This window comes from Hypanus sabinus, chromosome 4 (genome assembly GCF_030144855.1).
Source record: "Hypanus sabinus isolate sHypSab1 chromosome 4, sHypSab1.hap1, whole genome shotgun sequence".
Lineage (NCBI taxonomy): Eukaryota > Metazoa > Chordata > Chondrichthyes > Myliobatiformes > Dasyatidae > Hypanus > Hypanus sabinus.
The window spans coordinates 46483552-46499194 of NC_082709.1; the positions used below are offsets into that span (position 1 = coordinate 46483552).

A 15643-nucleotide genomic window follows, 5' to 3' on the forward strand; every position below is an offset into this window, starting at 1 on the left:
CAGCACTCTCACCAGACAATGAGTTTTTGATCATAACTGCCTTCAGTTTAAAGAATGTTTTCTTTATGTATCCTTTGCCCAGAAATGATAATCTGTAATCCAAAATCTCTGAATATTCTGCTAAAAGGAACAGATTTTCCTCTCTCTCCACTGTCTAAACTCCTGTGGATTTTGTGTAATAATGCTCCAATAGGCATCTTTGCTCTAAGGTAAATGTACCAGCTTCAATAGTGTAACTTTGTGCTTGGCATTTCTCATGCTTGGAACCACTTTTAAGTTGCCTCTCGAGGACTTCCCATCCTTCAGATCTATTGGGAGACCAGAAATGAACATAATATTCCAGTGTCAATTCACTTAAAGGTTTAACATAATTTAACTGCTTCTGTATTCTGTGTTCTTGTTTACAAATTCCAGGATCTTCTATACTTAGCCAATTTGTTGTCATGGTAATTAAAGTTACAATCAAATTAGGCATGATTTTACACCATATGACACTGAGCAGAATTAGGACATTCAGCCCATCGGGAATGCTCCACCATTCCATCATTATCCCTCTCAAACCCATTCTCCTGCTTTCTCCCCAAAACCTTCAACACCCTGACTATCACCCTCCACTTTAAACTTACCCATACTTGGTCTCCACAGTGGCAATGAGTTCCACAGATTCACTACCAGCTGGCTAAAGAAACTCCTCTTAATCTCTTTTCAAAATAGACATCCCTCGATTCTGAGGCTGTGCCTCAGAATCCACTCCAACTGGGCTTTTCAGTATTCGATAAGCTTCAATGAGATCCTCCGTTGTTCTTCTAAACACCAGTGTGTATCGGCCCAGAGATGTGAAATGCTCCTCATACATTAACCCTTTCATTCCCGGAATCATTCTCGTGAACCTCCTCTGGACCCTCCCCAATGCCAGCACATTTTTTCTTAGATAATGGACCTGAAATTGCTCACAGTACTCAAGTGCAGTCTAACTAATGCCTTATAAAGCCTCAGCATTACATCCTTGCTTTTATATTCTAGTCCTGCTGAAATGACTGCTAACATTCCATTTGCTTTCATGTAGGGAAAGTTAACCTGCAGGGAATCCTACATGAGGACTCCCAAGTCCCTTTGCACCTCTGAATTTTGAATTTTCTCAGTTGTCTCCTTTATTCCTTCTACCAAAATGCATGACCATACACTTCCCAACAGTCTGTTCCATCTGCCATTTCTTTTCCCATTATCCTAAACTGTCTAAGTCTTTCTGCTTTCTCAACACTACCTGCCCCTACACCTATCTTTCTATCATCCACAAACATGGCCACAAAGCCAACAATTCCATCAGACAAATCATTGCCAAATACAGTGTAAAGAAACAGTCCCAATATCAACTCCTGCAGAACACCTCTAATCACCAGCATCCTACCAGAAAAGGCCCCCTTTATTCCTACTCTTTGCCTCCTGCCAGTCAGCCAATCTTCTAACCATCTTTCCTGTAGTAACATCAGCTCTTATCTGCTCTTATCTGCTCTTATCTGCTCTTATAAGCAGCCTTCTGTGTGGTACCTTGTCAAAGGTCTTCTAAAAATCCAAGTTAAGTTACATCACTGACTCTCCTTTGTCTATCCTGCTTGTTATCTCAAATAATTCCAACAGATTTGTCAGGCAAGATTTCCCCTTAAGTTGACTTTTGCCATATTTTATCAAGTGTCTCCAAGTAGCCCAAAACCTCATTCTTAACAATGGACTCGAACATTGACCAAACAACTGAGGTCAGGGTAACAAGCCTGTAATGTCCTTTCTTCTGCCTCCCTCCCTTCTTAAAGGGTAGAGTAACATTTCTAATTTTCCGGTCTTCCAGAACCATTTCACAATCTCTTCAGCCACCTCTTTCAGAACCCTGGAGTGTAGCCATCTAGTCCAGGTGAGTTATCTATTTCAGACCTTTCAACTCCCAAAGCACCTTCTCCTTCATCATAGTAACTAGAGTCACTGCTGCCCCCAATACTCTCAAATTTCTAGCATACTGCTAGTATCCTCCACAGTGAAGACTGACGCAAAATACATATTTCTTCATTCCCCATTACTCCTCTCCACCATCATTTTCCAGTGGTTCAGTATCCACTTTCACCTCTCTTACACTCTTTCTATATCTGACAAAAGCTTTTGATATCCTGATTTATATTATTGGCTAGCTTCCTTTCATATTTCACCTTTTCTCTCCTTATGGCCTTTTGGCTACCTTCTGTTGCTTTTTAAATGCTTCCCAATCCTCTAACCACGCTAATTATTGCTATACTATATAACATCTCTTTGGCTTTTGTGCTGTATTTGACTTCCCTTTTCAGCTATGAATGTGGCATCCTCCCTTTAGAATACTTCTTTAGCCTTGGGATGTGTCTTTCCTGTTCATTAGGAGTTTGAGGAAATTTGATTTGTCAACTAAGACACTCAAGAACTTCTACAAATGTATCATGGAGAACATTCTGACTGGCTGCATCACCAACTGGTATGGGGGTGGGGGTGGGGGCTACTCCATCAGATCAAAGTAAGTTACAGAAACTTGTAAAACTAGTCAGTTCCATCATGGTACTAGTCTCCATAGTAAGCAAGACTTCTTCAAGAAGTGGTGCCTTAGGAAAGCGGTTTCTATCATTAAGGATGACCATCACCAAGGACATGCCCTCTTCTCATTGCTGCCATCAGTGAGGAGGTACAGAAGCCAGTAGGCACAAACTCAGTGACTCAAGAACAGCTTCTTCCCCTCTGCCATCTGATTTCTGAATGGATATTGAACCCATTAACAACCACCTCTCTACTTTTTAATTTTATTTTGAACTACTTATTTTAACTAAACTATTTTACAGACATACTGTATATATATACTTACTGTAATTCCATTTTATTTTCTCTGTTTACTTATCACATATTTCATTGTACCGCTGCCATAAAGTTAACACATTTCAAGACATACGCTGGGTATATTAAACCTGATACTGATACCCACAGCATCATACCTGCCAGTCTCTAACTGTGCTACAAGATCATCTGCCTTATTCTATATACTGCGTGCTTCCAAGTACAACTTTCAGTACTGAAGTCATCACCCTTTTCAATTTTGTCCCCATGATTCACATCAAATCACCCAACTGCAATTCTTCCCTATTATCTGCCTGTCCTTCCTTCCAGTCTCACAACCCATTGCATCTTGGTGAATACCTCGAGGGAGCCTGGCCTTCTCTTACTCCTAATATTTATGTTCCACAGTATGTTCATTGGTACAGAATAACTATCTCCTCTATTAAAGGAACCCATAACATAGGTCAAACTCACAAAATTTGGAACATGTAGAAAAGAAATGATGACAGGCAGTTAAAATTCAGAATTCTTTCTCTAAGTTCTTTGTTGGGTAAATTGATATATGCCAGACTTGGAGATCTTTGTAACTGAGGATTTTGTTAGATAAGGCAGATAGATGCAGATGCCTTTCAGAATGGCTATAGTCTAATGTCATGGTGTAAAGGACTTGAATTTATATATGGCCTGCTTCTATTCCTTCATTCCTAATGATTGTCACACTGGACAGTTATGGTGGCTGAATAGTGTTAAATGGGTTCTGTCAATTATATCTGATGAAATTGTTTTGGATGTAATTTTATTCTGAAGACTCCAAGTAATTGTGCTTAGTCTTGTAAAGTTACAGGTAATCACTTTTAAAATAGATTTATTATCAATGATGATTATTAGAAGTTCCTATTAAAGTCAGGGTGTAAACTTTTTTCTGGGAGATACAGCACGAGACTTTGTTGTAGCTCCATTCAGATGGATGTGTTTCTGCAATTTAACCGAAGTGCAAGTTCTATAGGCCAGTCGTCCTCCTGATCTTCTGAAACCCAGTTCTGAAACCCAGCTTTTATGCAAACAAATATTGATTGTATCCATACAGTGTGGTACTGTTAACTATTATCAAGATCAATGATAGATTAAGTCCTACTTTAAAAGAATAGACAGAAGAATAAGCATCCAGGGCAGCATCCTCGAACACCATTCTGGCTTGGGGTCAGAAGTGAGACCTCAATGGCGCATCGGTGCTGGGGAACAGCTGCTAAAGGCTCAGAGGCAGTAAAATAATTGTTGAGCTGAAATTTTTGGAAGTCACTTTTCCTCACACCACAATAACAGTATTGACAAATGCCGGCCTACACAAACTTTGCTAAACGTTTAATTTGCATTAGATCTAATTACAGATCAGCAGGAGTCAATAAAAAGCTGTGCCTTTTTGAATTTGTTCTGTTAGTATGTTTCCTTCTATCTTTGCAATCGGCCCCCTTCTTCTTCAGTTTTGCATGCACCAGTTGGAATCATGCTGAGCTCCGAAGGGGTTCAATGTTAGTGTGCCACGTAGCCAGAGTTTGGGACACTGATCCCAAAATTAATTCCCTGCATATCTTTTTTACTTTTTTATTGAAATGTACACCATATCTACTGGAGATTAATTATGTGCCCAGTTCGTTCCTTTTGAATGTGTAATATGGTTTTTGAAAACACAAGGCTGTTTGATTTCCAAAACACTACGCCAGAACATTTACCATCACTTACCCTTTACTTTGCAATTACTAGCTCAGAGCATTCCCTCTCTATCGCTACAACAGGTCTACAGCAGATACGATCTCATTGGCTCTCCATACAGCCTTGGATCACCTGGACAACGCAAATACCCACGTCAGGATGCTGTTTTTTGACTACAGCTCAGCATTTAACACCATCATTCCCACAGTCCTGATAGAAAAGCTACAGAACCTGGGCCTCTGTACCTCCCTCTGCAAATGGATCCTCGACTTCCTAACCAAAAGACCAGAATCTGTGCAGATTGGAAATAATATCTCCACCTTTCTGACAGTTAATACTGGCACTCCACAGGGATATGTGCTTAGCCCACTGCTCTACTCTCTCTATACCCATGACTGTGTGGCTAGGCATAGCTCAAACAGTAGCTATAAATTTGATGGTGATACAGCTATTGGCAGAATTTCAATTGGTGATGAAAGGGCATACAGGAGTGAGATATAACAGTTAGTTGAGTGGTGTCGCAGCAACAACCTTGCACTCAACATCAGTAAGACAAAAGAGCTGATTGTGGACTTCAGGAAGGGTAAGACAAGGGAACACATACCAATCCTCATAGAGGGATCAGAGTGGAGAGAGTGAGCAATTTCAAGTTCCTGGGTGTCAATATCTCTGAGGAGCTAATCTGGACACAACATATTGATGGAGTTATAAAGAGGGCAAGACAGCAGCTATATTTCATTAGGAGTTTGAGGAGATTTGGTTTCTCAACTAAAACACTCAAAAGCATCTACAAAAGTACCATGGAGAGCATTCTGACTGGCCGCACCACCGTCTGGTCTGGGGGGGGGGGGGGGGGCTACAGCACAAGATCAAAGTATGTTGCAGAAACTTGAAAAATTAGTCAGTTCTATTACGTGTACCAGCCTCCGTAGTATCTAAGACATCTTCAAGGAGCAGTGCCTTAGGAAGGATTCATCATTAAGGATCCCCTCCACCCAGGACATGCCCTCTTCTCAGGAAGGAGGCACACGCTCTGCAATTCAGGATCTGCTTCTTCCCCTCTGCCATCTGATTTCTAAATGGACATTGAACCCATGAACACTGCCTCACTACTATTTCATTTCTGTTTTTTGCACTACCTATTTTAACTTAACCTTCTAACACACACACACACCCCCCTCCCTCCCCCCCATTTTTTTCTTTATATTTATTTATCATGTATTTCATTGTACTGCTGCCGTAAAGTTAACAAAGTTCACAACATATGCCGATGATATTAAACCTGATTCTGGTTCTCTTTCTTCTCAACCTGCATTTCTAGAGTTGTTGGTATCAAACCCAGACATCTGCCTGTTTATTTTCAGGTTTAATGTAACAATGAAGTAATGTAATGATTTACCAGTCTAAAAGAAGGAAGGGGATCATTGTCAGATATATAGAAACAGCTTGGATTTATATCATGCCTTTTGTGTATTTTTTAAAAAACATAGCTTGTTTCACAGTTGTATTGTTAACAAACATGGGGCACAGGGGAAGTTAGGATTGGTGATCTAATGTATGGTCAAAGAGGCTAGAGTGAGCAGTTTCTTAAAGCCACAGGCACAATTGGAAATGTTTAAGGAGGAAATGTTATCTCCACTACCTTTATAAAGCACAACCGGCAGCGGTGTAGCAAAGGAAATCATATGTGGGAGGCATCAAAGCTGGAAGGCCACAGAATTGCTGTATTAGATGTACGTCCACTCGAAAATGCCGTTGGCAGGGTGGATCAGCACAACTGCAGAATTTTAGATAAATAATTGCCACAACACCTAAAGGGTAATCTCAAGAAAATGTTCTCTGGAAAATCCCTGGATTGTATTTAAAAGAAACTCATGCACCAACTATGGTCAAACTTTCTGAACAAATTTCTCATAGCTTTTTTAAATATTCTGTTAATCCTTGAATGATCTTTAGGTAATTAAAATATGACTCCCTTTTGTGCTTTGGTTAAAGGAAGTCTGTTGAATAAATATTAACATCGTTCCCTATCCTTTTATTTTCTAACTTAACACTATCCAAGGACACCAACTATTTGTACTAGCTCCAATTTAATGCACAATGTTTATTACTAATGATGTAACCTCTTCAGTAGTGGGGAGACAGAATTAAAATCAATTGATTGCTTACTGGAACACCTCAAACTGATTACAATTTTCCACTCTGACTTTTGCACGTTCTTTTGGTGACTCAATAGAAATCTGCCACGTGCTCCAGTTCCATCCCATATCTTTTGGGTTTCATCCCACAACCTGCACATTTGTGAGTTAATTGGCCACCATAAACTGCCCCTAGTGTTTAAGTGAGTGGTAGAATCTGCTAGAGCCGGGTGGGTGGGGGTGAGGGTGAATGGGAGTGAAGCAGAATATGGGGAGGATAAGATTAATATAAATGGGTCATTGATGGTCAGCATGGATCAAGTGGGCTGAAGGGCCTGTTTCAATGTTTCCATGAGGATCACTGACAACTGTTACAGCTGGCAAAGTCCTGCCTCCAACTTTGTCAGCTGTCAACTGCTGTCTCAGGCATTTTGGGACAGTACTTCTGCACCATGCTGTAATTTTTGAAAGGAAATCTTCTGTCTACCTTTATTTTCCCTGACAGCTGTTAACATTGTGCCTTAAAGTATGAAATACAATTAGAGCTAAATGCCACCCTAGGCTAAAATCAACTGGGAAAAGGATAAAACTATAAATCTCACTTCACTTAGCACCAGTCCAGCTGAAACGAAAGGGAAGAGTCACCTTCAAATCTGTCCGAGCTGCATTTAAATCCATATATTAAAAAACATTCAGCTTCACCCAAACTTCCCAAGCTGTGAGATAACTGTATATACGCTGATCATAAACACGAGACTCCACAGATGCTGAAAATCCAGAGTAACAAGCACAAAATGCTGGAAGAACTCAGCAGGTCAAGCAGAATCTATGGAAGGGAATACAGAGTTGACATTTCAGGCCAAGACCCTTCATCAGGACTCATCTTGACTCGATTCCTTTCCATAGATGTTACCTGACCTTCCGAGTTTCTTCAGTATTTTGTGTGTGTTACTCAGCATGTCTGCTGATGAAGCATTAGTTTCTTTTCACTTAGGATCTGCACACCCAACTCCAGCACGACAGGACCCTTCTACATGCTGTGTCAGCTGCATATCCCGACTGAGATATTCAAGTTCAGATTAGGTCCCGCCCTGCATATCCAGCTTATTAAGTTATCCAGGTCAGGTTGATTAGCTCAGTATTAATGCATAAACAAACTACCAGAGGAACACTATGGGTCAGGCAACATCAGTGAAGGGAGAGGGATGGCTGATGTTTTGGGTTAAGACCTTGCAGCACACCCTGAGGTCATGACTAATTTGTCTGACTCAAAGCATTAACAATCTCACCACCTCCACAGCTGCTGCCAGACCCACTGAGTTCCTCCGGAATTTTCATTGGTCCAGGTTGCACCATTGTGTCTCAGTATTTATGCTTATGTCCTATTTTATTAATGCTTATTTAAACCAACATGTGAAGAAAAGCAAGTCTCTTTTCTCTGATTTTTCTGCAAATAGCTCCTAGCTGTGTCGAGTTGGATGTGGAATAGATGATAAATACGCAGGTTTAGGTTAGGTTCTTATTGGCCATAGTTGAGGCAGGTTGGGTCGGGTCAGGTTTATACCCAACAGCTCTCAACATTCACAACTCACTCATCTGATGACTTCAGTGCTTTGAATTAATGGAAAATATATAGGAAAAGGGGTAGAGCTGCCATAGCGGAAGTGCAGCATTCATTCATTAGAATAGTTCAGGAATGGCAAGCTTGCCACATGAGAAGAGATTGAGTTGACTAGTCCTGTATTTACCAGAGGTTAGAATAACAAGAGGATATCTCATTAAGATGTAGAAGTATCTTCCAGGGCTCAACAGTCTGGGGATGCAAGCACAGTAGCATAGCAGTTAGTGTAGCACTTTATACTGCCAGTGATCTCGATTGGGGTTCAATTCCCGCACTGTCTGTAAGGAGTTTGTACGTTGTCTCTGTGAACACAGTTGTTTCCTCTAGGTACTCAGGTTTCCTCCAACATTCCAAGGACGCATGAGTTCGGCTTACTAAATTGTGGGCATAATCTGTTGGTGTCAGAAGCATGGACACACTTGCGGGCTGCCCTCCAACACATCTTCAGACTGTGTTGGCCATTGAATCAAGTAACGCATTACACTGTATGTTTCGATGCACACATGAGAAACAAAGCTAATCTCTTTAAATCTTTATGCGTCTCCGGGCTGAGAAACCTAGAAAGAGCACAAGTCATTGTTTAAGAATAAGGGCTGGCCACTCCTGGCTGAGATGAAGAGAAATTCCTTCAATTATAGAGGGAGAATCTTTGGAATCCACAAACCTGGGGAGCTATGAAAGATGTTAATGGAATCAGGAGATATAGAGATGGCATTACGAAAGAGGTTTGAGGTAGAAACTCAGCCGTGATCTTGATAAAGAGCAGATTAAGCTTGAAGGGCCAAATTGCCTGTTCCTGCACCTGCTACATACGTTCTTTAGATCTTTGAGTTTTGCTAGGCAGGCTTAGTTCGCTGGATGCCCTGGAGGAATATACATCAAATCTGTTAGAGGGATGGAAGTGAACAGTCAAATTATTTTTTTGTGTTGAGCAAGGGAACAACAGCTTTTCTAGGATAAATTAATTTGCTCTGAGTGCAAAGAAAGGAGTGTTTGACTTGACTTTTAGAATCCGCCTGTTACATACAAAAACAATATTCAGCACTATTGAAACCAGCCATGAGTTATTAAAGTCTGACTTCTCAGACTAACATGGCCATTACCTCATTATATAGAAAGATAACAGTTAATCAATCCTGTCCTTCAGAGAGGTTAAGAATAGTTATGACAGGAAATTCTGTCTGAAGAATAGAGCTTTGGAATATATTGCCTTCAAAGGATCCAAAAATAGACGAGATATGAGGTTATGACTGTGATCTGTATGTTTAATGAAGATAAAAATGATGCATAGGGTTGGCTGGTTTTCAGAGGTCAATGGATAGAGGGGATGAAAAATACTTTTGTTTGAAAAATACTGTGTCTATAACAAACTAGTCATCATAATCATAATGCCTGTTCTGTATATTCCAGCATGTAGTACCTTGTACATTTTGGGGAATTGTGGAAGGAAAGAGAGTGAATGCCAGTATGATTAAATTGCACTTCATTGGCCTTAAATAATAGGCCAGAAGTCATTTCAGAACTTGCATTATTCCTGATCTTTATAAAGTGCTGACAGAGAAAAATTGCAAATACAAGTTTGGAGATACTGTAGCAGCTTGTGAATGCAACTGTATACAAAACTGAGGCAGAATTAGGCCACACAGATGCTCAGGTCTACTCCGGGCAATGTGATGAAACACGTTATCCAAGTCTATCTCGGTTTCTCACCTGAACACCATATCTTCGACATTTTAGTGTCAAAACTCTAACTGATGAGGAAATGTCTCCTCAATTGGCCTTCCTGAATCTCACCTTCCCAGCTGGATACAAACAGCCTCTCAGCATCTGGCTATCTATCAATGGAATCACATTTGTTTCAATGTAATTCCCTCCCCTAAACTCCAATGAATATCAGACAAATTTACCTGAAATATAACAATATCTCTTAGAAGAGCTGAAGTTGTCTCAAGAAGGGAAAACTATGTCAATGGAAACTGGTATGATCATCGTCTTCAATGGCATTGCTCTTTTGTAGGGTTTGAGAAGCTCTTGGAAACTGTTGGAAGAATAGGTGGCAATTTTAGGATCAGAGTGCCAAAAGATTAATTCGGTCTTAAACCAATAACCTTTCTCCTGTTCTGATGAAAGGTCAGCAACCTGAATTAATAACTCTTGTCATCTCCAGAGAGGTGACCTTATCTGTTCAGGATTTCCAGCATCTTCTGCATTTAGCCAGATTTTCCCACATCCACATTATTTTGCCTTTTTAAGATCACTACTGCTATCAAATGAAACAGCAAAAGGAACTTCAATTGCATATCCACCCAAGGTAGTTGGAGAGGTTCTGTGATTCATTGCATATAGTTTTATTGGACAAAGTTCACACATTACTGAAAAATAGAAAGTATGCAATGAGAATGGATATGTTATTCATATATACTTAACATGTATGGTTATTAACAAGGATGGGAAGCGATTAGGTTTTGATTCTAAATAACACTTCATGCATTCTTTATATTAGGCACATAAGAATGACCAATCAGTTTCTAGTGTTATGCAATCAGCAAGGTCACACAAATTCAACATTTGCACCTCAGCATTCAGTCACTGCTTTATTTTATTTCCTCCTTCAAAGAATACAGAAAACAAACCAGAAATTAAGCAGATTTTGGGTGCACTTTTGGAAAAGAGATGCTTGAAAAATTCTAGTCCAAACAAAAAAAATTAGGTAGTTTATTATGTAATGAATTCCACTCTTAGGTCACTGTTCTACCTTGTATGTTTCTTTTTAACCTCATCCTCAAATGCTATTGTCATGGCGATGTTTATTATTCGGGTTAGATCAACATGAGAAAGTGAGGGCTTGATTTCAAATTTAGAACAGCCCACAGCTGGAAATCTCAGTGAATATAGCAGTCAGTTAATCTCATCTTAATCCGTTTTGCTCATTGCATGGCTTCATTTCTCCAAATTCCCATCAAGAAAGATAAAGCATCATTTATAGGAGCAACAAATACTCCTCAGGCTGTGGCCTGCTTGCACGCAATGTAGTTCACAAGTGGTTTTTTTTTATTGTTGTTAAGGGTGTTTTCCACTATTTCTTAGGATTTGCAGCTTTCTGTGTTTGACCCTGTACTCTCTCACCAAATTTCTTTCAACATTCAACAGGATACTGCTTCATCGGCTGTGAGCAGATCCCAGATGAATCCTTCAAGCCTCTTGTTAGCAAAATGTCACAGCTGGCCAAAAGGCTAAGATTCGACTGGGGGATATTGCTCAACCGTTCACTTCACCTTTGTTCCTATTACACAGTAGATTTTGCTGCGTTTTATGATCACACCATTCACTTATCCTTTCAGGACAGGTTGTATGTAAAATGCAGAGCTTGGTTTCAATTAAGATTTATTTTGTTCTATTAATTACTTGCAGTCATAACAGAAGGTAAATCAATAACTGCTATCAATAATAAACTAAAATGACGTAGATGGAGATTTGTGTGTGTGTGCTTCTAGCAAAACCCTGAACTTGGCTGATTCAGTGAAGAATACCTCTAGCCTTATTTCTGAACCATCGACCCAGAGATGTGAGTTCAGATCCATCGTGGCAGAATTAAGTAAAGTAAATCTGGGACTAAAAAGAAAGCTACCCACAGTTACAGTAGTTATGAAACAATGAGATTATTTAGAAGAAAATATCAGTTTCTTTTTGAACTTCAGAGAAGTCAATGTAGCTTAGCCAGTATGTAGTTTTCAGTCTTAGTATGTAACTAACACTTAACTATTATCTTAGTTCAACAGGAAATCAAGGATAGACAAGAAATGGCAATAATGACATCCATATTCCATAAACGTAGTAAAACAATTATTCAAAGCATAATTCAAAGGAATATATCAGTATATGGTGGTTTAGAGGTGGAGTGCTTTGAACTGGCATCCATGTTCTGTTCAGTATCGACGTATCTCTAACTTGACTGCATTTTAACCTCCTGTATTTGTAAGACTTTTCACCCCCACTGGCTACCAGAAGAACAGCCCCTTCTGAGTCACCCATCCACTCCCAGCTTCTACATATTACTGCAAAGTACTTGGGTCCTTAAACACAGGAAGTTCTGCAGATGCTTGGAATTTTGAGCAACACACACACAAATTTCTGAAGAAACTCAGCAAGTCAGGCATCATCCATAGGCCTTTCAATCCAAACAGTTCTCTTTCTAGAAAGCAGAATGATCATCCTTTAAAGGTATTAATTACTCTTAATGTAATCTGCCCTCAAATATTTCCCCCAAGGCACTCCTTGGCCAAACCTATTGGGTAGAATATCTGACATTAGAAGGCAGACAGTTGGTACCAAACCTCCCCTCAATATCAAGTCCTGAGTAAGTTGATGAGACAGATAAATAGACACCTGAGAGTTGTACTGTAGTGTCATTGGTACTTGCCTGTTCTAGTTAAAAGAGATATCCACATACATAGTAATTGGGCTAGCATGGAAACTCACTGTGAGGTATTCTGACAGTTCTGTCAAGGTCGTGAATTTTTAGTTCCACCATCTTTAGAAGAGGAAGCAAGAAGATATTTGAAATATTTATACATATTATAGAGTCATAGAGCACTACAGCTCAGAAAAAAATCTCTTGGGCCCATCTATTCTGTGGTGAACTGTTAATCTATCACGTCCCACTGACCAACATTTGGACCATAGTCCTCAATATCCCTTCCATCCAAACTTCTTAAAATGTTGTAATCGAACCCACATCTACCACCTTCACTTGCATCTTGTCCCACACTCACATCAACCCCTGAATGCAGAAGTTCCCCTTCAGGCTCCCCTTAAATATTTCACCCTTCATCTTTACCCTGTGACCTATAGTTGTAGTGTCGCCCAACCTCTGTGGATAAAGCCTGCTTGCATTTACCCCTCATTATTGGTTATACCTCAATCAAATCTCTGCTCATTCTCCTGAGATCCAGGCAATAAAGTCCTAACCTATTCAACCATTTCCAAAAAGAGTCAGGTCCTCAATTCCCAACAACATCCTTGTAAATGCTTTTCTATACTCTTTCAATCTTATTGACATTTTTCTTGTCCTGTAGCTAGTTTACCAAAACTGCACATAATACTCAAAATTTGGCCTCACTGATGTCTTTTACAACTTGAACACAACATCCCAATTGCTGTACTCATTACTTTGATTTATAATTGCTAATGTGGCAAAAGCTCTCTTTATGACCCTATCTACCTTTGACATCACTTTCAAGGAATTATGGACCTGTATTCCCAGATGCCTCTGTTCTACCACAGTCCTCAATGCCCTACCATTCATTGAGTCAGCCCTGTCCTGGTTTGTCTTCCCAATTATCATTCTTTTCATTCTACTTGGTGAGAAATCTACCAAATGCAGATCATTCATTGCAGTGATGATGCACTTTACTATTTTATAATTAATAAAATTAGTTGGATTCTCCAACTGCTACAAGAGATTACTTTTGTAGATTTTGAGTACCATGGGTGATGAGCAAGTTAAATGTTCACTTCCTTCCCTCTCGATCTGTGTCTACAATGCCAACATCAGCAATTCTAAATTGCAACAGAAAGAAGCAAATACCAGTGGAGATGGAGCCATGTGGTGATTATTCTGCTCCTAAGTTTCCACAAGCACGTAACTGGAGTCCATGATAAACCTCTTTAGTGCAGCTTTGCAGCATATTGTAGACAAGTTTTATTTCCTTCATAATTATTTTTTTACTGATTCCTTTAGTGCCAAGGTATTAAAATCTTTAGTAATGGTCATTATTTATTTCAGGTTGGCTTCATGAATTGGCAAAGCGTTTGGGAACTCCGTATGTGTCTGTATCTGCATCGAGTGCCTCCACCGCCACAAACTCCACAATTCAATATGCCTCCATTAACGCCAGCTCTGGAGGAAACACTTCCAGTTTTGAACTGTTTGGAGGTCCCTCAATCCGAAGTTCCTACATCACTTCACTCTACTTTGCACTGAGCAGCCTAACGAGTGTAGGCTTTGGGAATGTGTCAGCTAACACAGATGCTGAGAAAATCTTTTCCATTTGCACCATGCTCATAGGAGGTAAGTTTGCGATCCATTCCAATACTGGCATTATTTTTGTCTTTCTTTCAGTCCAAGAAGCCCGAAGGTTATCACAGTTAACTTCAAACACTCTTGAGTTTAACTTATCGATGTTACCTTCATTTAGCAAGGAGTAGAATTTACCCCATTTCAGACATTTTGGATCAGATTGATTTATAAGTAAAACATGATTTAAAAAAAGCACAAAAATGCTGCAACTTGACAGGCCAAACAGAAATATGATTTCAGAAATAAGTGAAGAAAGAAAAAAGATTTAAATTTCAGATCAATAATCGTTCTTCAGAAGTGTAAGACTTTAAAAATGAATGGCTTTGTAGCAGGGGATGAGTGAGACATTAGTTGAAGTTCCAACAATAAAATAGACTTTCTGGATCTTTTTCTGTTCATGTTTGCATTATGAGTAAGTAGCAATTTAAATATTGCCAGGATATTTCAGTAGGCTGTTTCCGCTCTTCTGCAGGATTTTTTTTTTTGTTGTTTGTTTTTGCAATCATCACATTAGGAACAGTTTTGTTCCAGAAGCACGATACTGCTGATGTTTGAAATCCAAAATGAAAGTAGAAAATCCTGCAAAGTACTGGCAGGTCAGGCAGCATCTATGAAGGGAGAAACAGTATTCATGCTTCAGGTTATAGTCCTTTACCCTTCCACTTGCAGAGAAAATAATGGTGTGGAGAAAACCAAAAGAGTTCCACTGATAGGGTGGAGACAAAGACGGACTGAGTGACACATGTAGTGGTGGAGTCAGCTAAGGGAAGGCGGTAAAGTCTTATTAGTCATAGCTGATGTGTCTGGAGGAGAAGGAGAAGGATTTGTCTGTGAATCAAAGGAAAAAGAGTTACACTGTGCAGTTGCAAAGACTGACTATCTGAAATTGTTAAATTGAGTGCTATATTGCATTTCTAGATGGAAGGTATTGTTCTTTGGGCCTACATTAGGCTTTTATGAAGAAGTGAGAGAAGTGAGAATGAGAGTAGTACAGAGAATTAACCAGGTAACCAGAAGCTCAGGATGACCCTTGCGGCTGAATAGAGGCATTCTAGAAAGCAGTCACCCAATCTGTGTTGGGTCTTTGTTCAAGAGGCCATTTCATAACTGAATTGGAAGAAATATAAATGAAAGGTTATTTCATCTGCAAAGAATACATGTGTCTCTGAATGATGCGTGTATGTGACCACTGGGTTTCCTCCAGGTGTTCCTGTTTCCTCCCACATTCCAAAGGCGTACAGGTTACTAGGTTAA

At 39.7% G+C, this 15643-nt stretch overlaps 1 protein-coding gene across 1 annotated transcript in view; it reads left to right on the forward strand.

The window, feature by feature from the left end:
• Nucleotides 1-15643, forward strand: part of kcnh3 (potassium voltage-gated channel, subfamily H (eag-related), member 3) — a 604827-nt gene that overhangs the window by 452852 nt on the left and 136332 nt on the right. The window contains exon 8 of the mRNA XM_059966998.1: nucleotides 14096-14380. Coding sequence (XP_059822981.1) covers nucleotides 14096-14380 — 285 coding nt within the window. The remainder of the gene's footprint in view (nucleotides 1-14095; nucleotides 14381-15643) is intronic.